General features: G+C 33.5%; 2 protein-coding genes across 4 annotated transcripts; both read right to left on the bottom strand.

Annotated features, from left to right (window-relative positions):
- Nucleotides 1–439: 439 nt before the first annotated feature.
- Nucleotides 440–26,521, bottom strand: LOC126686593 (uncharacterized). Of its 3 annotated transcripts, none has more exons than XM_050380724.1 (16): nt 26,449–26,521; nt 9,754–9,834; nt 9,548–9,655; nt 9,334–9,448; nt 8,399–9,222; nt 8,155–8,286; nt 7,388–7,477; nt 7,174–7,297; nt 5,659–5,979; nt 3,967–4,031; nt 3,672–3,846; nt 2,518–2,622; nt 2,333–2,434; nt 2,074–2,247; nt 1,082–1,213; nt 440–946 (listed from the first exon to the last, which is right to left on the bottom strand). In XM_050380724.1, coding segments are annotated over exons 2-16 (2,631 nt in total). In that variant the 5' UTR covers nt 9,756–9,834; nt 26,449–26,521; the 3' UTR covers nt 440–784. The 3 variants fall into 3 exon arrangements, with proteins under 3 accessions (XP_050236681.1, XP_050236679.1, XP_050236680.1); XM_050380722.2 differs by lacking the exon at nt 26,449–26,521 and adding an exon at nt 9,941–10,048 and having other exon boundaries at nt 9,754–9,837; XM_050380723.2 differs by lacking the exon at nt 26,449–26,521 and adding an exon at nt 9,941–10,028.
- On the bottom strand, nt 20,549–22,327 carry LOC126686595 (uncharacterized). The gene is made up of 2 exons (XM_050380725.2): nt 21,155–22,327; nt 20,549–21,074 (listed from the first exon to the last, which is right to left on the bottom strand). The coding sequence occupies exons 1-2, from the start codon at nt 21,665–21,667 to the stop codon at nt 20,580–20,582; spliced, it is 1,008 nt and encodes a 335-aa protein (XP_050236682.1). The 5' UTR covers nt 21,668–22,327; the 3' UTR covers nt 20,549–20,579.

Raw genomic sequence — 26,521 nt, 5'->3', positions numbered from 1 at the left:
ATATCTAAATTTGTATCTATCTTGGACTTGTACACCATTATACCAACACAACTCAAATTTCATATCGAGACGACTTTCTTTCATAAAAGTATTATATTCTTTCATTGAATCATTCTAATAAAATAATAATGTATTTTTATTTTTAAATTTAAAGCGACCCAAGAACAATGTTATATATGTGCTTACTCAAATATCTAGTTCTATGTCAGATCAATAGAAAAATAGAAATACAGTCTAACCATTTTAACTGCTTTTGATATTGACATAATTAAAAATTATATTTCGAAAAAAATAATACTACTAGAAATATTCAAAGTACGAATGTGAATGAGAAAAAAAATGCAATAGAGAAAAATGTATATTGAAACAAAAAATATTCAGTAGAATTGGAATGCAAGGAAATCAAGCCAAAAAAACACACCATTGGCTATAAAACAGCTACAAAAAAATTAACTTGGAATTGTAGATGCAATTGCCAGTTCTTCAACATGTATAGATATGTCTTTAGCTCATTCGTCAAAGAAACACTATACAATGAAACTATGCATCAGGGACACCAATAGACACTCGTACCTAAACAATGTTATTTAGGTCTTCTGTGTTGAATAGACTTTTGTACCCGAAACACAAAATGTTGATTGAAGGAAATGTCCGTGCTATTTAGCGATGAAGTTAACAAAATCCTTACAAACTGTTGGTTAACTTAAATGACGAAGAGAGCAGTAAAGATGAAGTAGCTCCTAAGATTCAAATTTGGGGCTATCCAGTTCTCTATATAACATAATTACGAGCCAATCCTATGAAATTTCATAGTTCCTTGATCCAAAACAGACATATTTTTCCTTTTCTTAGATGCCTTCGCAGGAGTATGCTCTTCGGTGAATTGAGCAGCAGTTCGGATCCTTAATTCTTCTAAGGTCTCCCCTTCCTTAGCTCTCTCCATAACCTGAAAATCAGATCAAAAGTTAGCGCTAGCTCGTTCCCTATAGCGTCAAAGTTAGCGCTAGCTCATTCCCTATAGCGTCAAAGTTTCGTTCCCTATAGCGTCAAAGAAGAATGGTAGAAATAGCAGAAAGCTCACCAAATGTCGACCATAAAAATGGGTACTTGCCAGCGCCGCAAGTGCATTTTGCGCTTCTTGCTTTGTGACATACTCGACAAAAGCATAACCTCTATGCTTTCCCAACTTCTCAGGCAGCCTAAGGCTCTTAATCTGCATGTTGCCAGAGTTCATCAGTAACATAATATTTGTGCTAACGAATGAAGACCAAAATAATCATAAGCCCACCATTTGAAGAATAAAATCACTTGAGCACAACAGTATTAGAATAAAACAATTGTCTCAGCACATGCATGAAATGGTCAACCATAGACCAGATTCTAGGGAAAAAAATTCCTTACTTTTGAAGGTCAAGTAAAATGTAGTAAAGATGAGAGAAAAGAGGGAAATTTTGCTTGCAATATGCTTGGCTTCATAATTAAATTTAGGCAAAACTCATTTGTGTTTTGCTTATTTGATCCTTGAAAATCAATTGAAATTCACCAAGTCCCTGTACTCTTTTATTTTTCAATTAACATATTCTCATCTCAACGGAAATGGAGCGAAATAAAAAATTACAATCATATGTGGTTAGTTAACGTCCACAATTTATAAACCAATAAAAAGTTAATTTACACATTGTTAAAGACCAAGACAAAGCATAATTCAATTGAGAGATTATGTTTTGACTTAATCTTTGATGATGTATAATTTCTTTTACGGCTTATCTGTAAATTATGAATGTCAACTAACGTCGTAGTTGTAACTTTTTAAATTATTGCTAAGATAAGGACTTGATAATTGAAAAGTATAAGTAGAGGATTTGATGAATTCCAATTGATTTCTAACGACCGGATAAACAAAAAACGCATAGTACATGGAAGTATGGAACTTGATAAGGGTTCTGCCTTAAATTTAATCAAAAATAACCTAACCTTAGCAACATACTTTTTAATTTTAAAGGGCAATTTCCTTCTTGACTTTTATCCCTCTCCTTAGTCCTTAGCACTATAAGTGAAAAAAAAGTTGGTCACCTGGCCAAATGGACTAAACAGCTGTCTAAGATCTTTCTTTGTTGCCTCAAATGCCACATTTTTCACAAGTAACTTTGAAGAACTCTTATCCTTCTCGACTTTTTTCCTCACTTCTTCATCTTTTTTTCCATGACACAATTGCAAGATTAGAGCATGCCCATCCAAAACAGTTCCCTAAAAGGAGTATACAGGTTTAAATAAGTAAAGCCATTTCAGGACAAATAAGATGAAAATGCTGTTTATCAAGGTCTGAAATTACCTGTAAATCTGTACACAAGCTTGTTGCCGTATCCACACCATCAAATTCGATGAAACCATATCCCATCGAAAGGTTTTTACCATTTTTTAAATGCTTCTTTATCTGTATTGAAAACAAATATAAACCCAACATGAAAAATTAGAACATAAGAGTTGCTAATCATTGTTCTGAAGACGGATAATTACCCTAACGCTTAGGATATTTCCTCCCTTCATTTGTTCTTTAAAGTGCTGTTTCAAACTTTCATCAGATGTCTTGAAGTTTAGGTTCTTGACGAATAATGATCTGGACTGTAGCAAAGAGAGAAAGACCGGTAAACAAAACAAAGTTGAAGCTGAAGAAGAACAAAGCAGTAAAATCAATCAAAATCCATGATCTCAATGAATTTATACTGATAAAAAAATTAGACGTATTGGGCGTGTCAATGATACCTCAAACATAAACTGGTTGGGATGACTTATCTATGATTCTATATTATGCTATAAAGATTTTGGATTAGGAATGCTTTTATCCCATTTAATTTAGGAAGTAAAAGAATTCTTTTTCCTAGCAATTATCTAAATTTAACATAAAAACCTAACACTTTTTAATTTTTTAATTATTTGACTAAATCATTCCAAATGTTGCATGAAACATTCAGAGCCACTACGTCATTTCTTTTTCTTTCCCATTTATAATGCTCACTAATCAATTCATGAACCTATCATCCAATCTGATACATTTTCAAACATTATTATCCAGATTTCCATATATAACTAGTGTAACTGAAGGGGGAGATTCAGACTGAGTTCCTGTTTCCGCAGTTTCCATTTGGGTCCTTTATATTAAGAGGAAATCTAAACAAACCATTTTTATTCAAACGCCCTAGTTCTCACTTGGAATTGAAGAGATACCTTCAAATACATGCACCTTTTGAGCTTCTAATTCACATTTATTCATTTGAGCAACATAAATTTATTTGTCTATCTTGAATATTTAAATAATAGATTACTGAACCTAGACGACCAAACAGCCAACAAGGATAGAATTACCAGGACCCCTCTGAACCTAGACGACCAAACAGCCAACAGGGACAGAATTACCAGGACCTCTCTGAACCCACCATGACAATTCATCCCTCTTTTCTATCTCTCCACACAAACAAGGACCTACAATATATTAGTAAAAAACTCTCACACATATCATATTGGATGCCTATATAATAGTAGAAAACTATCACACGTATCATATTGGATGCCTATATAATAGTAAAAAACTATCACATATCATATTGGATGCCTATATAGAAGCATGAAAATTAAGAATAAAGGAAAAATCATAAAAGAAAACATTCATACACCTCAATTCTATCAGGATCAATTTCTAGTTCTGATATGTCTTCCACACTTCGCTCCAGCGTCACTCTCTTGGCATCAACTTCACCTACAGCAATATTACCATCTTTATTGCTCTTAGAGGTTGGATTCTTGTCAAAGATATTGAATGGAGCCCACTCCAAATACAATGGAGCATCCCTACATTATCATAATGACATGAAAAATCAACTTTCAACTTTTTCCACACTACTACAAGGCACTTGTATTTTTAAGATTCAAACACAAGATGAAAACTACATCAAAACAAGAAAAACTTACTTGTAGCGCTTGTATGCCAACACTTCACGAGCAGCACGAGCCTCAGATGGTTCAAGAAAAACAACCTGAAATGTCATCAGTTAAGGTTTTTTTAAGAGGTATCCACAAAAAATATTCGAGATTTGACAAAAATAGAAGACATAATTTTTTTTATTTTAGCATTGTAATCATATCTTCTAAATTTCAAAATATTTATGCACCACATCCCTTTCAATTCAATTCAACAATAGATAGAATATCTGGTGAAATTAAGCAGATGTAGCATTGCCGGAGCTTGTAATTCTGTCCGCACTAAATCTGCATAAAATCATCCCTGTTTTGACTGAATAATATCATTATTTTTACCCTATATACAAGCCCTTCTTAAATAAACTTTTTAGTTTTTACCTAATTTACAAGAGAAAATTAGAAATCATTATCTTATTCATTTTGATAAACCTTAGCCACCATCAAACTATTTTCGTTTCTCTTATATTTTGAATGCAAAGGTTTGGGTAAAATTGCTATTGATGGAAGTCGCGGTACTGAAAGAATAGTATCAGCAGCCTCGACTGATTTTTTTTGTTCAAAAAATTACTTCAATATAAATGTATATCAGATGAGGCATACATCAATAAACAACAGCCAAAACGACATTGATAGTATCTCAGCAGGACTGAAGCAGGATACGTTGCATGGTAACAGAAACAGATGCAGCGAAATACCTCAAATAACCCAAAACTATTTTACACTTGTATTATATATTTTCTTTTTAGATGAATACACTTGTATTATAAATTAACCTGACTACACTTGTCAAATTCGAAGTTACTACTACTAGGGAAGAGATTTGAACAAAAATAAGCATCAAAACAATGAATACAACTGGAAAGAGGAAAGTCTTTATATAATTGGCACTAACCAAATTAAATTATAATGAACACAGCGCAGCATATGCTCCGACGGTTTTTAAGCACAAGAAGGTGGCTCATTTGAACCAGAAATGAGAAATAACCCAGGTATATCATGTAAACCCTTAATAATCATAAACACGAGCATTTAAATCTGTTCAAGCAATAACATCGAACAGTGATATTCCAGACAGAATATTTTAGCAAAGACCTATTGACTACTTTAGATATCTAAAAAGCACAGCTTAATAACATCTAACATCTTTGAATGCAGACATAAGGATGACATACGGAAAAATTAATTGTTGATGAAAGCATCCAAGAATTCCTGAATCCACTCCACAAACAAGCTTCTAAGTTTCACCCTAAACCATCAAGATCGCCTACATGCTCTATAAGTACAAAATACAAATTAGGAAAGATGAATTTATTAAACGTTTATGCTGTCTTTTTCTTTTGGATAGAAATATGTAGTAGTTAATTCTTGTATTCTAAAACATATACACATTTTCTAAAAAAAAAAACATTTGTGAGAAGTTCATATTTAAGCTTAAGGTATCCTGCTATATTAGGACCAAATCCAATTACTGCTTACAGCAATTTAACTGCTATGAAATTCTCTTTTGCCCCTCTGTTAGACCCATAAACTAATTTGAATATGTTATTTTTACGATTTTTCCATTACAAGCAGTGTCCATCTTAATTAAAATAGCGATACCAACATAAAGATATTGATAACTACAAATCAAATAAATCAAAAATGATAAGGAAAATAACAAAAGCAAAGTCATGAGACACACACCAAGGCCAATGTTTTTGTAGGAGGGAGGATAATTTTGTCCACACTACCAAATTCCCCAAACATCTTAGAAAGTTCTCCTTCAGAAGAGCCATATGGCAAGTTCTTCACTAACAGAACATGGTTGCTTCTCTTGCCATCAGTTTTCCCAGAAGCAAATTCCTCTAAAGACGAGATGTTTACTCCAACATTAGCAAAAGCCTTCTTCGTCTCTTCCATCACTTGCGTTTCTACCAAAGCAACACGTACAGCAAGGTCTCCAGCTTCACGATCAAGCAAATTACTCTTACTCACACCAAGTCTTCTAGCAATGTATTCAACCGCCTAACATGAAGAGAGAGTATAACGCTCAAGTTCCAAAACCAATCATTCAGTTACAGAAACATCATCATAAAAAGGGCATGACAATAAATCTTGCTAAAATTTATATTTACAAAGGATAAGCTCTATGAGAAAAGACAATAAAACTTGGTAAATCAAACTCAAACTCAAGCCCAACAAACAACCAAGAACCATAGCCAACTAAGAGAGTTGTGGATTCTAGAGGTGGTTCCCACAGACTTTCCTGGTGTAGTGTCAGGGACATTTATTGTGGCAAGAAATGTCATAGGAGGATTGAGATAAATCCGGACAATTAATTAATTTTCCACTTTATTCTCCTTTTAAAAATGAATGTTTCCTTGAATAATGTATTGACAGTCTAAATCCTATTCAATTAGACTTCTTGTATTTAGTAGGGTTATTTTGTATGCCTATTTAAAGAGTTGTTCATTAATGAATTAAAGACAACCAAATAAGCTAGAATATAACATGTAGTAATTAATTCTACACTATACTTAGTTCCATGCTTGAATAAGTAAGCTCCTTTGATACCAATTATAAACTCTGAAACTCAGTACAGTACTAGTCGAGTACTTTATGATACGCCTATCCACGTGACTGAAAAAACTTAATCTCTAAATACTAGTTGTAGTATATACGAACCATTATATAAACCAACTAAACTCATTATTCCTTTCCAATGTGCAATGAGATGCTACAATGTTAGAGAATGAAGAATGACTTGTTGAGGCAAAGCTTAACACGTTGCAAACCTTCAGCATAATTGCTACAGATTAGAAGGTGAAAGGTAAGTATAGTGAGATAACCTGATAATTTGTAAATAAATAGTTCAATCAGATTATACTTATTAGCTGAAAGTAGCATAGGGAACCAAATAATTCTCTATACACAATTATACATCTATATTAGAACATGAGAAAATATAATTCATCTCAACTTGCAAATGTATGGAATGTTCCTAGACTCAGTTGACAGAAAATATGCATGCCCTTTCAATCTAGATATAAATGTTAACTGAAGCCTATCCCTAGAGAGAAGAAATGGGCAACAAAATCTAAATGATTTGAATTGAAATCTAGTCTCGGACCAATTATAAATGTCACCAAAAGAACTAATAAAGTGAAAAGTCCTATGAATAAATAAATTGCATAGTTCTATAGTAAGGTTTTTTCATACTGTATCAGATCGCATGAACAAAGTATTCCATGCTCTTGTATTTCCACCGAGTTCAGATTTCCTTCTTTCTTCCTCCCGACGTTGCTTGAAAGTTTTTAAACCATCTTTTGCGTAATCATGGACCCTATAAGGTTTGCAATACAATCTTACTCCCATAGATGTAGAAAACAATTTTGGAGGAAACACAAAGCAATATACAACATATGTCGCTTACTCTTGCTTTTCGGATGATTTTTTCTTTTTTGCTGGCATGACATGCAACAATCTTCCTTGGAAGATTGAACTGTCCAATTCTTCTAAGGCCCTGCAGGCACACAAAACAGAGTTATTTGATTTAATTAAAACATCAAATAATAGAGGGAAAATGCCTAATAAACAAGTGAAAAGTTTCTATAATCTTCATGACAACATAAAATTATGCACATTGAAAACCATATGTAAATCTAATAGCCGAATAAAACTAATACAAGGACCAGAAACATCAAAGTGTGAAAGAATTTCCATAAATCTATCTTCTCTTCTAAATTTGCATGGTGAAAATAAGTTTCAACATATCACCTAACTAATTTAATGGCTAGTAAGTGTATATAATTATAAAGTTGATGACAACCCAGTGTGGACATGGATTGAAGCTTCGTAACTGTGCAGTAGAGGAACTGAAGTGGACAGATGTCCTACAAGTTACAAATAAACAACCTTAAAGTTGAGATGGCTTGCCCTCAAAAAGCAGATCTTTGTTAATTAATTTAATGCAATTCTTGAATAAGAAAGAGCAACTCTTATATTAATATAGCCTAATAGGCATCAGTTGAGGAAACTTCTATCCTATTTCTGCATATTACCAGGGCAGATCTGCTGCTAAAGCTGCTATATAATAGTTATCGACCAGCAAGCTCAATAAGTAATGACGAAATATAGAAGCTAACATGATAAGGAGGGATGCAGCCTTTAGAACTAGTTCAAGCATTGACCTATAAATACCTTATCGCATACTTTGGAAGTGTATATTGAATGTAGGCAATTCCCTTGGACCGTTTTGTATCTTTATCAACAACAAGATGGACCTCTGAGATGTTCCCAAAACTGCTAAAGTGCTCTGCCAGCTCATCCTCCCTGTAACCATAAACATGATGGAAAAAAAGGACAAAAAAGATCCGCATCAAACACTTGTAAATAGTTGTCAAAACACTTGATATAATTTAAGAGATGGTAATAGTATGAGTACGTTGCGGTATATGGAAGATTGCGGATAAAAAGACGGCCAGCCTCAAAAAATTCATCATTCAAATTAGATGAAGGATTCTCAGGTTTGAGAATTTCACCATCAGTATCTGGAGAAGGAGCTTTTGTTTCAACTTCCAGTTGATCTACACCCTTGATATAATCTTGCCCATGCTGATCTAACTTGTTAACTTTCTTGCTCTCGAGACTCTCTTTCATGGTATCACTCTTTTCACTCGAGTCGCTATCACTGTCTTCATTCTCGTTGTTACCATCGTGGTCATCGCCATGACTGGTTTCACTTTCTGAATCTGACCACTCTTTCTTCACTCTACTTTTGAAGTAATCAACATCTGAGATGACTTCATTACGAGCAACAGTAATAGACTTTTCAGCTTCAGAAGTGTTATTTTTGTTTAATTCACCACCTGCCAAAACTGACTTCTGTTTGCCTTCTTTCTTTGATTGAGTGTTATTTTTGTTTAATTCATCATCTGCCAAAACTGACTTCTGTTTGCCTTTTTTCTTTGATTGAGCTTCCTTCTGATTGATAATGATATTTTTCTCAGCTGTGGGAGCAACTAGGGTGTCATTCGACCACAATTTTGACTTTGTCCGTGGTTGCATAACTTGAAAAAATTCCTGCAGTTGCGGATCATCATTCTCAATTCCCTTGATATTAGTTTTCTTCACCTCTTGGGTACTATTGAGGCTGGTATTTTTTTCTGTAGAAACTTCAATGCCACTTTCAGTCACATTTTGTTCTTTCTTTTTAGAGTATCTACTCCATGGACGAGGCATATCTGGATCTCCGACTTTTCGAGCAATCTAGACAATAATAAAAGATAGCACATAGCTTAGAAACCCCACACAAACAAGAACCCAGAAACTGTATAGCAAACCAAATATTACAAAAATTAAAAAAAAGAAGAATTGCACCTCACAACTAATTCTAGAAGTATCAAGAAAAGATTTATTGAAGTATTTGATAACTTCTTGGGCTTCAAGTTCAGTGCGAAAGCCAAGGAAAGCAAATTGCCTACTCTTGCCATCTCTAAAACCACATTAAAAGAAACAATATTAAGAGAAAGAAATAAAATCATGAAAAAAAAGAAAACCTAGTTTTGCCTAAAGAAAAAGAAAAAGACAGTACTTGGTTCGCATAAGCTTCACGTCAGTAATCTCCCCCTTTTTCGAGAACACTTGTCGCAGACGATCCTCTCTCACATTTTTAGGTAAATTTTTCACACATATTCTTGACCTAAACCCAGGAAAAACAATCAAAACAATTTTGGTTTGGTCAGATGATTGAACTTGAAAGAAGAAAAGATATAAGTATACTCTGACAATACCACTCACATTTTTATTTTAGCAGATAAAACCTCTACCCTTAGCGAACTGATGGCAACCAAGAAACGGTAGTGGCTCCGATGCTCGGTTCTACTGAATACAATTAAATTTAATTGTTATCTCAAGATAATTAAATCATTTATAAACACTACCATACTCATATCATATCATAAATGATTTTAACCTAAATACTTACCGGGTTTTTCTCAGACTCTCTGTAAAAAGCTTGAACAAAGATTTCAGGCCTATATGTTTAAACGCAGGTAGATTTGATGGTTATAACCTAGGATGCACGGAAACCTTATGTAGAGTGAGTTTTCCCGTTTCGGAAACTCTCAGAAACTCTACAGAAACGTTTTGGGCCCGTTTCCATAAATACTAAAAATCGGAAACTCGTATCCTAAAGAGAACCCGTTTCCTACATATAAAAAATTCTTAAATAGTTAAAAAAACTCTAAAAAAAGGTTACCTATAAATAAAAGAACTTAATCAATTACTCACAGACTTTATAGATATGGAATTTATTGATATATTATATTTGTTATATATTCAAATAATTTATTTTATTAATTGTTATAATAGTTTACTTATATGAAAATACATTTTTATAAATAAAATTTAATTTTATATATACTAGTTTCGCATTACGTGCTATGCACGTGGCTCGTAACGTACCTTTTCAATAAACATATTAAATAATTAACTTAATTTTATTAATACTATCTTTAAAATATTAAAATAGAAATTTAAATAATAATATATTGACCAAATACAGTATTTTAATTTTGTATTTCATTCAAACTAAAAGATAAGTATTCCTACTAATTTGGAGATAATTTAGTTGTTTTTACATATTAAAAAATAAATTGGAGATAATTTAGCTACCTACTCTAATTAGAACTTTAATTAAAATAGTGATTAATTAAATAACTAATTAGTTAATGACTATAAAATCTTTATTTAGTAGTAAACTGAAAATGATTATTTAGTCAATTTGTGGGGGCCCCCCCCTCTCTCCGTGCTTTTATATGTAGTACTAGTTTTTCGCCACGTGCTACGTACGTGAGCGATATCTAAATGACCCGTTATATTTAATAATGATTAAAGTATTATTTTTATTAATAAAATAAAAATTATAGTACGTGTAGTATTTATATGATCCTGTTATGATTATTAATTTACATTTGTAGATGTAAAAATGTTTTAATTTTAATTTATATTATTTATTTTATAATTAATCAGTAAGTTTAAAAATATTGATATTGCATAAGTAATTAATAATTATAGTACTTATTTTATATTTTTAAATTTTTTCATAAGTTTTTTCTTATTAAATTAGATCTATAAAGATAATTTTGCATTACCAAATCCAAGGAGACCCATCAATTGTGACATGTTAAATTTTCATAACATCTATATCTATATATTATATAATTGAGAGGACCAACAGAGTCCTCTCATTGATTCTCACCAAATAGAGCATCCACACGAGTTCCCCATTTAAATAAACTACTTATTTACTTATTTCCATTTAAATAAACTACTTATTTACTTATTTTATTAAATTTATTATTAATAGATAATTTCAATAATTTCCAATTTATTAGATAATCTCTATATTTGATAAGTTAGAGATTATATTCATTTCAAACACGTAATTCTATTGCTATGCAAACTCTTATTTATAATTATATATGAACTCAATAACAACATCAAGCATAATTTGTACTCTGTTGATAACGTCGGACCATCAAAAATTTCCAGAGATGCATCAATTTTCAATCACCATCAAAAATTTCCAGAGATGCATCAATTTTCAATCAGAGGGAATATACATCAAGTAGATTTCAAATTGGTTAGCAACTAACAAATCTAGCGCAATTTGTAATTTTACTTTTCTATGTTGTTATTCTTATTTTTCGGTTACAATTACTTTTCTTGGCACTCCATTAATTCTATCACTAACCTTTACATTAATTGCACCTACTAACATCATAAGTAGGAATTGGATTCTTAACATATAATAAAAAAAATACTGTTATTTGGATTCTTGACATATTATAAAAAATTCTGTTATATTTTAATTTAATTATTGTCAATTACGTATAATATTTGTTATTCTTATTGTTATTATATGATAAATTTATTATGAAATTGAAGAAAAAAAATTATGATATTGTGTTGGATGTGTTAGGCTACAAATTGATTATTTCTCATCATCACCGCAAATTGGCTAATCTTTTCAGCAAAAAAGAATATTAAAATTGATTTTCAAATAAAGCATTATCATGAGTTTTCCATTTGAATAAACTATTTATTTATCTATTTTATCAAAATTATAATTAATAGATAATATTAATAATTTTTTATTTACTAATCTCTAAATTTGATAAATTAGAGATTATATTTATTTCAAATATTTAATCCTATTGCTATCCAAACTTTTATTTTTATTTATATATGGTTGTGCTTCAATTTTTTACAATATGTTATATAAACAATGTATTACAAATTTATTATAAACATAGAAATTGTGCTCCTACTGTTCCATCTTAATATTTCAAATTCGATTAAAAAATATAATTTTATTTTATAATAAGTTATTTTGATTATATAGACTATATTTTGCTCTTTACATTTTATATGTTGTCTATTTTAGATAATGCAATTCTTTTCTCTAAATTTTTTATATTATGCTATAGATCATGTTTTAGTTTAAGTTTTTATTTATTTATTTCTAAAGTAATTATTTATTCAAAGGGACTTTATATATAAATTTATAAATCATTTCCTATGAGGAGAAAAATATTATATATAATAAAATTTACTTGTATTAATATTTTAAACCTTGCTTTTTATTTTAATCTTTCTTATACATAATTTTATTAGCTATTTTTTGATGAATAAGTAAATTTTATTAATTTCTACATAATGAAAAGATCAATTAAATAGAATTAAAAATAGTATTGAATTAATTAATTAATTTTGAAAAGAGTGTTAATTTGTATTCTTAAATATTTAATACATTATTTCATATCAATCAATAGTTAAGTGGTTGTCAAGATAGTACCTTTTTTATTATTAAAATATAGAATAAATTCTATTTTATTAATTTATTTTTTCATTCGCCATAGAAATAGAATTTATTATTAGATATGAAGAGTAAAGTCGTATTTTTTGTAACCGTTTCAGTTCTTTGATTACTGCAATTTTGATTCTAAAAAAAAAAAATAGAACTTTCCTGCAACATGGATTGCAAGAAAATTTTATATAAAAAATGGATGGATTGTTTTGATATTATTTTTTCAATAAAATAATTATTTAGATTAAATATTTATTTTATTCTGCGCAAATGTATTTTCGTATATTTCTTTGTAAAACATTAATGCAAAAACCCCGTAATCTAAAGTAGTCTTCTTAAAAGAGAAAACAACAATGCATCTTTTGTTTTTACAATAATTCAACATGCATTTTATATTACATAAGGAACATCAATTGCAAAAGAATCAAATCACACAAAAAGATTCGATGAATATATCAAAGTATTAAGAAACATGATACCCGATCCACATTTCATTAGAAGTAGTTGCAGGCAAATTTGTAAGAATATAAAATATGAAAAATGTATTGTAGATATTTATTATTTTAAAATAATTTATACTAGGATTACTAGAGTAGATTTTTTTATTTTTTTATTTTATTAGTTCATAGATTATAAGTTTCATTTTTAATAAATTATAAATATTACTATTTTAAATTTAATTCTACTTTATATTATATATAAATTTGATACCGCGCAAATGCGCGGAGTTACGACTAGTACATTGATCAATACTAATCATAGATGATTAATCCAAATGAACCCACGGATAAACTGTTGGTTCTTATAACTATTTATTTTAATTATAGTTAGTTCTTTTTGGAGATATAAACTCTTGAATTTGAATATGAGTAGGACAATTGTCCTTTTTATTTTTGGATACGATAATCATCCGATAATACTATTAAAAAAATTCAGTTTTTTTTGTTAATGGTCCCATAGGTGCTATTGTAATATTAAATTTTTGTTTAACCTATATTGTAATTATTCTTGACAGAGGTTATTATTGTGTTTTTGTACTTGAATATATTTCACCCCACAAAACATAGTTTTAAATTATATATTGTTTTGTTAAATTTGAAATTATATTTATATGTGAATTTTTAAATAACTTACTGCCATAGAACATTTCCGGCGAACGTTTATCAAAAATTTAATAAATCAAATCAAAGTTTTAAGATACAATTAAATTTATGTTCCCATTAAGTAGAAAAGTGATCAATTGTTATTATTTAGTTATTAATATGATTAGATAACAATTAAATAATTACCAATTTTCGAACTCGAACATGTCTCTAAAGATTTAAAAGCATATTTAATTAATAATGAATCATTATAGCTATTAAAGAGACCTTCAACATTATCTAGAAAAACATGATAAAAATCATTTAAAGATAACAATACCTAAAAAAAACTAAGATAAAATTGGGAAAAATCACAATTGAGAGAGAAAATCTAATTTTTTAGTAACTACAATCAATCAACATAATGAGATTTTATCCCACTATAAAACTCTCATGGGCATGTATATAATCAATCTTTATAACAAACCATTACCGCCGAGTTACAAATCATAAAATACAAAACTAACAGAGAGAAAATCTAACTTTTTAGTAACTACAATCAATCAACACGTGTAGAATCAATTTTTACAACAAACCATTCCCGCCGAATTACAAATCATAAAACATAAAAGTAACATAAATAATTTCACTATTCTCAAGTCAATTCAATTACATACCTTGTTAGAAGTAAATATGTCCATCTCTTTTGATTGAATTTTTAGCTTTAGATAAATTGTCTATTTTTCATGAATTTTAGCTTTTGTTAGCTGTTCTATAAACATTAATTTAACTTTTAGGAAGTTCAATTTATATAAAAAAATCAACTAAATTTGCTTTGAGAACCCTATTAAACTTAGAACTATAGGATTCCGATACTTTAAGAATTCTATTAAACTTAAAATTGTTATAATATTATAATTTCATTATATTTAATTCTAATTAAATCAAATTATGTTTAATTTAATTTTAAAAGCTAATTTTCATATACGATTTTTTCTAATAATTAGATTTCTGTCTAGTTTATTACTGTCATTATTAAATTCATAATTATTTCTTATTTTTTTTTAGTTTTTTTCTTAATTAATGGAGGGTATTTTGAAAGTAAAAGAAACATTGAAGCTATACTACTATGTGATCTCCAACTCTAAACTCTTATTCGTATAAGAAAAGAGATTGACATCGTATAAGATAAAACTAAACTCTTATTCGTATTCTTTTGTTACAATTAAACTCCTATGTGATCTCCAACTCTAATTTAACTTTATGTTATAGCCAAAGTGCTGGTATTTTATATCACTACAATAACTGAAGACACTTTTTTTTTTTACTAAAATTAAAATTTCATTTAATTACTTTTCATATTGTAATTAGAGTTCTATTTAATTTGTATTGTCTTACTTAAACTTTGGTCATGAATTACATGACTATAGAGTCGGAAAGCATAGTATTTTCTATAATGTTAATTTAGAATATTAATTTTACATATGGTTTACTATTGTTATCCATTAAAATCACAAATCCTATCCTGTTTACCACTGTAGCAAATATTAAATAAAATTCAATATAAGCTAATGACTTGAAATATACTTACAGCAAAAATTATAGCATCAAAACATAAAAAACTCAATAATAAAATAAAGCTGAATTTAAAGCAAACATTAAAACAAACCCAATGTGAATAATACTTTCGATAAATTCATCGATAGAACTAATAAATAATAACATCAAAACATATAAAATTAATTGAATAAAAGAGTTACCTCGAAATAATAAATTTTGCTAATAGATGGTTCTTGATGGATACCGAATCCTACTGTAAGTATAATGGAGCCGAGTTGCAGGAGATCCACTCTCAGGCGACACCGGACTCCCCCTGAAGACCGAAAGATACGAAGGAGATGCCGAATCTCTAAGATTCGGTAACACGCTAATAAAGACCGAATCCCGCGTGATCCGCCGAAAGCGCTTCGAGTCCGGGATTCGGGTAAACGACTAAATATGGAAATCTTGTCCTATTTGGACACAAACACTACATATGGAAGGATAAGCTCTACTTTAGGAAGATAAGACTATTTAGGAAGACGTTCCTAAATAGGACTCTTATCAGATTAAGGTAGATCCCGACAAATCAGGAGAATCTCTACGATACGGCCGAATCCCTACAAAGTAGGATTCACCTGCCTAATACAACTCTACTAGGTATATTCGACTACTATAAAAGGAGCACGAGGTATGCCTAGAATCAGAATTACATTCATATACTCAAAACGCTGCTCAAAGCTCTAAACTGACTTTAGCATCGGAGAGTTAATCGGACAACCACCGTCCGGTTAGCTTCTACCCTGTTTTGCAGGTTCACTCACCGGTTCAGAAGGCAGACTCCATCAATTGGCGCCGTCTGTGGGAAAAGCTTAACTAAACTTCAAAAGAAGGAGCTTTTCTGAACTCAAATACAAATCTCATTGAAGAAGATGACTTCTGAAAGAGTAAACCTGAAGGATCAAACGACACAAAGAAAACGAAAAGCAACAGAACTCTCAACTCCTCCTCCAGTGACTTTTGACGGAGAGGACTTCGGGAGAATAGCTGAAGAGCACAACGAAGCTCTGGTAGTGGCCATGATCATCGAACACTGGAACGTTGAGAGAATCCTGATCGATGAAGGAAGCGCAATAAACCTAATAACAAAAAAGGCCTACGAAAGCCTAGGAGGAGACCTAGCGGAACTAAAACGAAATGCCACTCCTGTGGTAGGATTTGGGGGCTTGCCAATTAAGCCCAACGGAACAATTACACTCGATGTCAAGCTAGGAAGGACAAGGAAAAGCGAGGAATTACCTACACGGTTTAGCGTCGTAGAAATCGACCTGCCGTACAACGCGATACTGGGGAGACCTTTCCTCCACGACTCAGCCGCCGTGACGAGCATAAAGGCGCTAACCATGAAGATACCGACGAAGCAAGGAATTATCACGATACAAGGAAACCGAGCCGAGGCGAAAAAGTGCTACGAACAAGCAATAAAAGAATCAGGCGAAGCAATGGCAATAGAAGAAATCCTTAATCACGACATCGAAGAAAAAGAAACAGCACCCGAAGGCGAAACAAAGAAACTCCAACTCGACAAGGAGAAAAGAGTAAATCTCGGCGCAAACATGAACCCAAAGATCGAAAGCGAAATCACGGCCATGCTGAAAAACAACGTCAAAACCTTCGCTGCAAACGCCTCGGAAATAGTCGGAATAGACCCCCAAGTCATTACTCATGATCTAAATGTAGCAGAAGCGGCGAACCCAGTGAAGCAAAAGAAAAGGAAGTTCTCGGAAGAAAAACAGAAAATAATCGCTGAAGAAGTAGAAAAACTGGAGAAAGCAGGATTCATACGAAGTCCACTACCCCGAATGGGTAGCTAACGTAGTTATCGTAAAGAAAGCCAACGGAAAAAATAGAATGTGTGTGGATTACACCGATCTAAACAAAGCGTGTCCTAAAGATAGCTACCCTCTCCCAGATATCGATCAACTCGTGGACTCTACTGCTGGACACGCGATGTATAGCCTAGCCGACGCAGCTCAAGGCTACCACCAAATTCAGATGAAGGAGCAAGACCAGGAAAAGACTTCGTTCATCACGGAGGGAGGAACTTACTGCTACACGGCAATGCCTTTCGGCTTGAAAAATGCTGGAGCAACATACCAAAGACTTATGAATTTCATGTTCAAAGACGAGATAGGAAAACGAGTCCAGGTGTATGTAGACGACCTGATCATCAAGAGCGAGAGGGAAGAAACCCATGCAAAAGATCTTGAAGAAACATTCAACATACTGAATAAGTTTGGAATGAAGCTGAACCCTGACAAATGCACGTTCGGCGTACAAGGCGGGAAATTCTTGGGATTTATGATATCTCAAAGAGGAATAGAGGCGAACCCCGAAAAGATCAAGACAATCATGGACATGAAGGCACCAAAAAGCATAAATGAAGTTCAAAAACTCAACGGGCGAATCACAGCACTCGGTAGATTCATGTCTTGCTCAGCAAAAAGATGCTTGCCTTTCTTTAAAGCCCTCAAAGGAACACAAAAATTTGAATGGAATGAAGACTGCGAGAACGCTTTTGAAGAAATAAAGAAGTTCCTCGTCACCCCTCCATTGCTAAGCAGACCGCTGAAACGGGAGACACTATACCTATACATCAGCACCACGCACGAGACCATCGGGACAGTGCTGGTAAGGGAGGAAGATAACGAGATGAAGCCAATCTACTACATCAGTCGAGTCCTGAAGGGTGCGGAGACACGATACCCCGAGATCGAAAAAATGGCACTTGCCGTACTGACCACAGCTAAAAAGCTGAGATACTACTTCCAAAGTCACAACGTTGTGGTAAGAACAAATCAACCATTGCGAAAGGCGATCCAACGACCAGAAACCTCCGGAAGATTAGTCCACTGGTCCATCCAACTCAGCGAACACGACATAAGATACGAACCTCGCCCGACTCTGAAAGCACAAGCTTTGGCGGACTTCGTAGCAGAAATAACTCCAACCGAGACTGGCCAACCCAAACCAGCCTTGGTATGGGAACTCCACGTAGATGGAGCGTCGAATGAAAAAGGAGCTGGAGCAGGAGCCATCCTCAAAGGACCCGAAAAAATCAGGATCGAATATGGAGTAAACATCCAATTCGCCGCCAGCAACAATGTAGCTGAGTATGAAGCCCTAATCGCAGGCCTCGGCCTCGCATTAGAAATAAGAACGGAAATCCTAAAGATCTATAGCGACTCCCAGCTGGTGGTAAATCAGGTCAAGGGAGAATATCAAGCCAAAGAAACAGGGATGATCGAATACCTGAGTCAAGTCAAAACACAGCTCCAACAGCTGGAAGCACAAGGAGGACAATGGGAAATCATTCAAATCCCGAGAGAGGAAAACATCGAAGCCGACGCCATCGCCAAATCAGCGTCAGAACTTGGAGATCTATTCACTAAAATGCAGCTAAAGGAAATTCTCGAATCACCAAGCACCAGAAAGACAGAAGTCATGGCAATCGAGGAGGCCGACTCCTGGATGACTCCACTAATCAAATATCTAGACCACGGCGAGTTACCAACAGACAAAGTCGAATCCATTCGCACCATCAGAAAATCTGCCAACTACTCTTTTCACAACGGAGTTCTTTACCGAACCTCATTAACTCATCCATGGTCTAGGTGCGTCTCGCCTCAGACGGGAGAATCCATCTTAAAGGAAATCCACGAAGGAATATGCGGCGCGCACGAAGGAGCAGTCACCATAGCAAGAAAAACAATACTCCAGGGATACTACTGGCCGACCATCAAAGAAGACGCAAAAGCATTAGTCAAGAAATGTGATAAATGCCAAAGACACGACAACATCAGTCGTGTACCAGCAGTGCCTCAAGGATCAATGGAAAGCCCATGGCCGTTCGCCACTTGGGGGATTGACATAGTTGGACCGTTCGAAACGGGAAAACATCAAGTGAAATTCCTAATCGTCGCAATAGAGCACTTCACAAAATGGGTAGAGGTAGCGCCTGTCGCAACCATCACCGCAGCCAAAGTAGAGGAATTCTTCAAGAACGAAGTAATATGCCGATTCGGCATACCCCACACTGTAATAGCAGACAACGGCAAACAATTCAATTGCAAGCGGTTCAAGGCATTTTGCAAAGGACTAATGATCAATTTGAAATTTACTTCGGTGGCGCACCCTCAGACAAACGGAATGACAGAAGTCACCAACCGAACCATAGCACAAGGAATAAAAAAGAGACTTTCTCAGTATAAGGAGAACTGGGCAGAAGAATTATACAGCGTCCTATGGGCATACAGAACAACTCCTAGAAAAGGAACTGGCGAAACACCTTTCAGGCTCGCCTACGGTACTGAAGCAGTAATTCCAGTAGAAATTGGAATACCCAGCATCAGAGTAAACTATCTAGAAGAAGAAACTAACGAGGCTAGAACAAGGCTATGTCTAGACCTACTAGAGGAAAGAAGGGATGAAGCGGCAGCCCGAGCCGCTACATACAAGAAGCAAGCTGCAAGATACCATAACAAAAGAATGAATTTTAGAGAATTTCAAAGAGGCGATCTGGTCTTACGAAACGCGGAAGTTGGCAGAGGAAACGCAGGAGTAAAGAAAATGCAAGCTAATTGGGAAGGCCCCTTCATCATAGAAGAAGCTACTGGCAAAGGCGCATATAGACTAAAGACAATAACTGGGTCCATGGTACCCAGATATTGGAATGTAGAACACCTGAGAAAGTATTATCAATAAATTCATGGCTTGTACTTATTTCCATTTTTGAAATAAAAGGCGATTTGGCGAAACAAACCTTATAGGCTCGCTCGAGACCTAATACATACAATTTAACAAGAGTCGTTTGAATCTTAGTTAAAAAATAATTTAGACTCGTCCGAGTCAAATAAATAAAAGGATCCATTCGGACCTACAAATAAATTACACCAGCAGAAGTTTAGATTAACTTCTCAAAATAACAAACGAGTTTAGATTTACTCTACAACTAAAGAAAAGCAATGGTCAAAAGATCATTATATTCACAGAAGAAAAATTACAAAGGATCCGCCCACGATCCAATACAAAAAAAGGCGAAAGCAAAAAATACAAAAAGGAGAAAATAAAAACTAAGCCTTATTCAAAGCGTCTTGCTTCTGCTTATCAAGCTTCGCCTTCACCTCCTTCGCCAAAGAAGCAGGATCCAACTGATTGACTCCAGAAAGATCGACGCCAGGATTCTGCTCCCGCAGCTTTGCCCCGATCGCCAACCGGTATTGAGTCATGACTTGGGAATAAAAGCTCCCAGAGTCACCCAATCGCCGGCGGAGACGCCCCTCTTCTTTCTTCAGATCATCCCTCTCCTTAGTGAGAGCACCTGAAGAAGATTGTAGAGACTCGACTTCCTCGGACAAAGTTCGAACCCGAGCCTCTAAAGCGGAAATCTCCCGAGTCTTGGTAGATACGGAGGACCTCAGCTGTTGGATCAGACCAGTCGCCTCGCCAGCCTCCTCCTCCATCTTTTGTTTCTCGGAGAGCCAGGATTCGGAATCTCTCTGGAGCTTCTTCAATTGATCCACCGCATCCCTTCGGCGGCGCTCCAAAACAGCGATGGACTGGACCACCTGCGAAAGAAAACAACAAATAAGAAAAACAAAAGAAAAAAGGAGAAGCAAATCATAATATAAAAAAGAAAGAAGCATACCGAAAAACCGCCGAGACAGGCGAACTCAGCCAAATTATCGCCATGTTCGCGATCAATGGACTCAATGTCCTCTTTTATCATAATATTCTCCATGCAAGCATGAAGAATGGCGACGTTTGAAAGACGAGGCGGATTTTGCGCGTCCGCCCAAGCAGCAAACCGAGGTGCCTCCTCAATAGACACCCCAGAAGATTTCTTCTTCTTGGGACGCTTGGTAGAAGCTCCAGCCTGGTCCTCAGCAGGACGCTTCTGGCCGGCGGTAGGCAACCCCTTCAGAGAAGGACCTGACTCCTTCGAAGGAAGCAGAGGCGACTCGGAAGTCGCAGCAGGAACTTGATCGCCAGAAGCAGGATCAAGATCAGGATTCACCGAATCAGGCGTCGGATTCGGCACGGCGATTGTAGAAGGATTAGGAACGCCGCTGGTGACCTCGCCCATATCTACAGTCATATCGACATGAAAATTGTCAAGCAAATGTTCAAGAGAAGTCGACATCCTACAAAACAAAAACATAACAACAAAAGATTAGAAAAATACCTTCTAAAGGAAGACCCGCCAAAAGTATTTCACGGCGACTCAAATACTGTTCTAAAAGAACGCTGTACTTGGGCTTGTCAAAACGACAATCCGACAGCAAAGACAGGGCGAAGTCCTTCTCCCCATCATCCAGATCAGGTACATTAGTAAGCGAAACCTTACTAGAAGTAAAACTCCGCGAAAAAGAGGAGAAAGAAGAGTGCTGAACCAAGAAAAACTTAGGGGTCCAACCCTTCAAAGAAGAAGGAAGACTAAAAAGAGATCGATTCGGTCGACCACCAGCAAAAATAAATTCCTCACCCTTTCGGCGGGAGAAAACATAAAAATAATTAAAAAGAGCAAGCGAAGGCTCCTGCATCCGAACCCTACACGATTCCATAAAAGAACAAAGAAGGCGAATCGCGTTCGGATGCAGTTGACCCAAAGGAACACCTAAATTATGACAGACCTCTACGATTAAAGACTCTAAAGGAAACCTAAGACCCGCTAAAAGCTGTTCATGAAAAATTACTATCTTGGAAGGCGAATCGGTGCTATGATTCGCCCGATACGATTTTGCCGGCCTCAGAATAACATACGACTCGGGAAAGCTAAATTCCTCGGCATAACCGAGTATCTGCTCTCTTGACAAGGAGCTCCGGGTATACTCTAGCTCGTCACGAGCACCCTTCGCCCCCTCAGTTACTTCTGACATTTTAAAATTTTTAAAATGGGGGGGAAACACGGAATGATGATGAAATTAAAACTCTAAAAGATCAAAAGAAAGGAAAAGAAGAAGAACAAGACGAAGAACAAGAAGAACAGAAGGAATAAAATGAAAACTGAAAAACTACCAAGAAATTAAATTAGAGAAAAGGTAAAATACCTCGCAAGCAAATACGCAGGATCAAAAGAAAGATAAGGAGCAACTTGAAAACGAGGAATCTTGACAGCAGAAAAAGAAAACCCACAGAAAGCTTGAAGAAATCGAAGGTTTAAGTAGTTGCAGAGAAAGTAAAGGTTAAAGAAGAAAGAAAATTGAAGAAAATGAACAATTATATAGCCTAAACCAAAGAAACTGAAAAGACGAGATCCCATAATTACAAATAAGGACCAACTAATAGCGCACGAAGACACTTGTCCTTCATCCAGTCATAACCCTCTACTGATGGACAACACGTGGCAACGCAGAATCTCACTAAAGATGAAACGTCGCCCACAAACATATGAAACGACTCGCCCGGAATACAAAACGACTCGCCCGTATAAAAGAACTCAGCTCCAAAAGAGCTAAAATCCACTAAGGCATAAATGCCAAACTACTTCAGCTCACTTGCGGGGGGGCTAATGATGGATACCGAATCCTACTGTAAGTATAATGGAGCCGAGTTGCAGGAGATCCACTCTCAGGCGACACCGGACTCCCCCTGAAGACCGAAAGATACGAAGGAGATGCCGAATCTCTAAGATTCGGTAACACGCTAATAAAGACCGAATCCCGCGTGATCCGCCGAAAGCGCTTCGAGTCCGGGATTCGGGTAAACGACTAAATATGGAAATCTTGTCCTATTTGGACACAAACACTACATATGGAAGGATAAGCTCTACTTTAGGAAGATAAGACTATTTAGGAAGACGTTCCTAAATAGGACTCTTATCAGATTAAGGTAGATCCCGACAAATCAGGAGAATCTCTACGATACGGCCGAATCCCTACAAAGTAGGATTCACCTGCCTAATACAACTCTACTAGGTATATTCGACTACTATAAAAGGAGCACGAGGTATGCCTAGAATCATAATTACATTCATATACTCAAAACGCTGCTCAAAGCTCTAAACTGACTTTAGCATCGGAGAGTTAATCGGACAACCACCGTCCGGTTAGCTTCTACCCTGTTTTGCAGGTTCACTCACCGGTTCAGAAGGCAGACTCCATCAGTTCTTATTTGTTTGGATAAACGCATTAGAAGAACATCTTTAACCTTTCTCAAACAAATTAACTAAAGGTATTTTTTTTTTACTATTAACTTCACTTAATATGTATATTTATAAAAAGAGTTCCCTGAGTTTCCTTTAAATGCGTAATGCATTTTTTGTTGGGCTCTATATGTTTGTATTAAAATACAATACAAACATAATAATAATTGGTTTAATTTCTCAGAATTATAGTTACATTAGGATTAGGATTGTAAATTATTATCCATATTTGTTATTTATATTTTTACTGTAGTTATTGTAGATTACTCCTATTAAAAGTAAAACTCTTATTATAATTATTATTTTTTAATTTTATATTTTCTAATATGGATTATACCCTTAATGAAGTCTATTATGGTAATTTTGTCTGTCCACCCCCCTTCCCACATATAAAATTGTTATAAATAAATAGATAGATAGATAGAAGTATAGATTACATAATTTTATAATTTTTAATATTCATAAATATACTATATTTTTACTATTTACACGTTTCTCCCACGTTTCCGTTTCTTGTATTTTGAAAAAAAATTCGTTTCGCCGTTTCCGTTTCAGTTTCCGTTTCCGTGCAACTTAGTTTATAACACATTAACACAGTAGCTTTTTAGTAGATTTGATGGTCAGGTGTTAAATAGGGTTGTAATCAAGCCGGCACTAAGTTTTGAGATGTTCATGGTCAACAATTATATGAATGAAATATTCATATTCAGTTCGAGCTAGATTCGAACTTTGAATGAACTCAAACTCAGTTCATTACTTCATTTATTCGTTTAACAATATTGAAACAGTAATTAAAATCTAATACAAATTTTGTTTTTAATTTCCTACTAGTAAAAAACCCTCGCTTCGCTTCGGAATAGGTTAAATTATTCCACATATAATAAAATTTAATATTATAATTATAATAAATTAAATTAAATTATAAATAGTAACAAATTAGAAAATAATATAAAATTATTAAATTTAGCTATTTTTTATACATATCACTAAAAGTTCAATAAAAAAATATTCTTAAATATTTATATTTTTTAATTTATTTTAAAAGATCTCATTTTTATATAGGGGCTTTAAAGTTTGAGTTTGAGACCTTAGGGATAGGCATTATGGGCTGGTCCTGTACACGTGTGTTCAGGTATCTTATCGTTATCATGTAGAAAAATGATAAAGTAAATTTGAGTTAATTGGTTAAGTTTTTAATTCAATAGGTCCCAATTTTTTTAAAAAAATATTGGATTTTTATATATTTAGTTTTCTTTTAAATTCGGTCGCATGCGCGTTTTACGTCGAGTGTAGTGTACGCTTCTTTTCTTAAAAAAATCAAAATAAATTAAATATAGAAACTATATATAAACAATACTTAAAAAACAGATAAATAAAGACATAAAAACACTGAAGTCCAGAGGATTCAGGATAGGTTAAGTTTATATCACATATAATAAAATTTAATATTATAATTTTAATAAATTAAATTATAAATAGTAAAAAATTAAAAAATAATACAAAATTATTAAATTTAGCTGAAAAAGTTATCATCTTTTAATATATTTTTTAATCTTTGATTCAGTTTTACTAACCTAAATCTATAATACATCTACATGTCACAGATTAATAATTTATATATTGTAAATTTATTAATAATTAAATTATTCAATGACAACTATTTAGTTAATTATTTCAAAAATATTTGTTGGAGAATTTAGCTTCATAATAAGTACTTTATAAATAAATCTTAAAAGATGAACATTTGTAAAGTAACAAAATGAATTTACTAAAAGGACTCTGATGTGTGAAGGTCCATGTAGATCTTTTCAAGAATAATGAAGGAAACAATGAGTTTTATAGTAAATGTACTGTAAATATGAAGACAAAATAAACCAGAAAATATAAGATTATTTTGTTCTTCTCCTATTTGGATATGAAAATTGAAAAGCCCTTCATTTTCGTAAGCGGTAGCTTTAGTTGACGAAAAAGGACAAAACATATATCTATATAATGTTGGTTTTATTAGAATTACTTATATGAATGAGGGCTTTTCAGTAAAAGAGAATCCAAACACTGTTTAATGTACAATGATTTGGATTCTCTTTTAGGCTATATGGATAAGATCAAAAAAAAAATAGGAATATTTTGATTTCCTTGTAATTAAATATAAAAAGTTGGTCATTTTAATTAAAAGTAGCTTCAGTTGACCAAAAAAGACAGAATTAATATTCAATCTATGCTGATTTTTATGGAATTATTTTTAAAAATGAGGACTTTTTAGTAAAAGAGAACCCAAACACTATTCAATATACAATGATGTGGATTATCTTTTATACTATATATATAGATTCCTCGAATTCAATATGTGACACGTAACCATCTTCACTAGCGCAGCGCAAGAGAACTTACACTATATCAGCTCCTAATGATGCTATAATCAAGGGCAGACCTAGGAAGAGCGTATGGTGGGCACCTTAAATTATATGGTTTGCCCATCTTAAAATTTATTTGTTATACAATTTTATTCATCTTATAAAATTTTAATATAATTTTGACATCTTATAAAATATTTATGGGTCCGACACTGTCTATAATATAATAGAATTAAGAATTCATAAGATAAGTTATTATTATTTTTCTTGGGGTTTATGGTGACCCATTAACTGTATTTGTTAAGGTATAAGTGCAGTTTTTGTATTGTATAATCTCATTTAAAATGGAGATAATTATTCTAAATTGGTAGTAATTATTACTGTATTTAAATAGATACTGAATTAGGTACACGAAATAACTATGATGAAGCAAAAAGAAAAAACCTATAAAATTCAGCAGAGGGAAACAGCGCAACACGAAGCAGCAACGGCGGCGGCGACGACAGATAGCAGCGGA

This window comes from Mercurialis annua, linkage group LG6 (genome assembly GCF_937616625.2).
Source record: "Mercurialis annua linkage group LG6, ddMerAnnu1.2, whole genome shotgun sequence".
NCBI lineage: Eukaryota > Viridiplantae > Streptophyta > Magnoliopsida > Malpighiales > Euphorbiaceae > Mercurialis > Mercurialis annua.
Note: the sequence above shows the minus strand (reverse complement) of the source record. Positions and strands in the feature narration are given on the sequence as shown.

What these genes read in the sequence shown, in the direction of transcription:
- LOC126686593 (XM_050380724.1), bottom strand. An exon ending in AATCTTCCATATACCGCAAC is followed by an intron (nt 8,287 to 8,398) that starts GTACTCATACTA and finishes TTATGGTTACAG; the next exon opens with GGAGGATGAGCTGGCAGAGC. An exon ending in TGTTCATGCGATCTGATACA is followed by an intron (nt 5,980 to 7,173) that starts GTATGAAAAAAC and finishes TCTTCATGTTAG; the next exon opens with GCGGTTGAATACATTGCTAG.
- LOC126686595 (XM_050380725.2), bottom strand. Translation starts at nt 21,667, where the DNA reads ATGTTTTTGTTTTGTAGGATGTCGACTTCTCTTGAACATTTGCTTGAC. An exon ending in CCTGTCTCGGCGGTTTTTCG is followed by an intron (nt 21,075 to 21,154) that starts GTATGCTTCTTT and finishes TTTCTTTCGCAG; the next exon opens with GTGGTCCAGTCCATCGCTGT.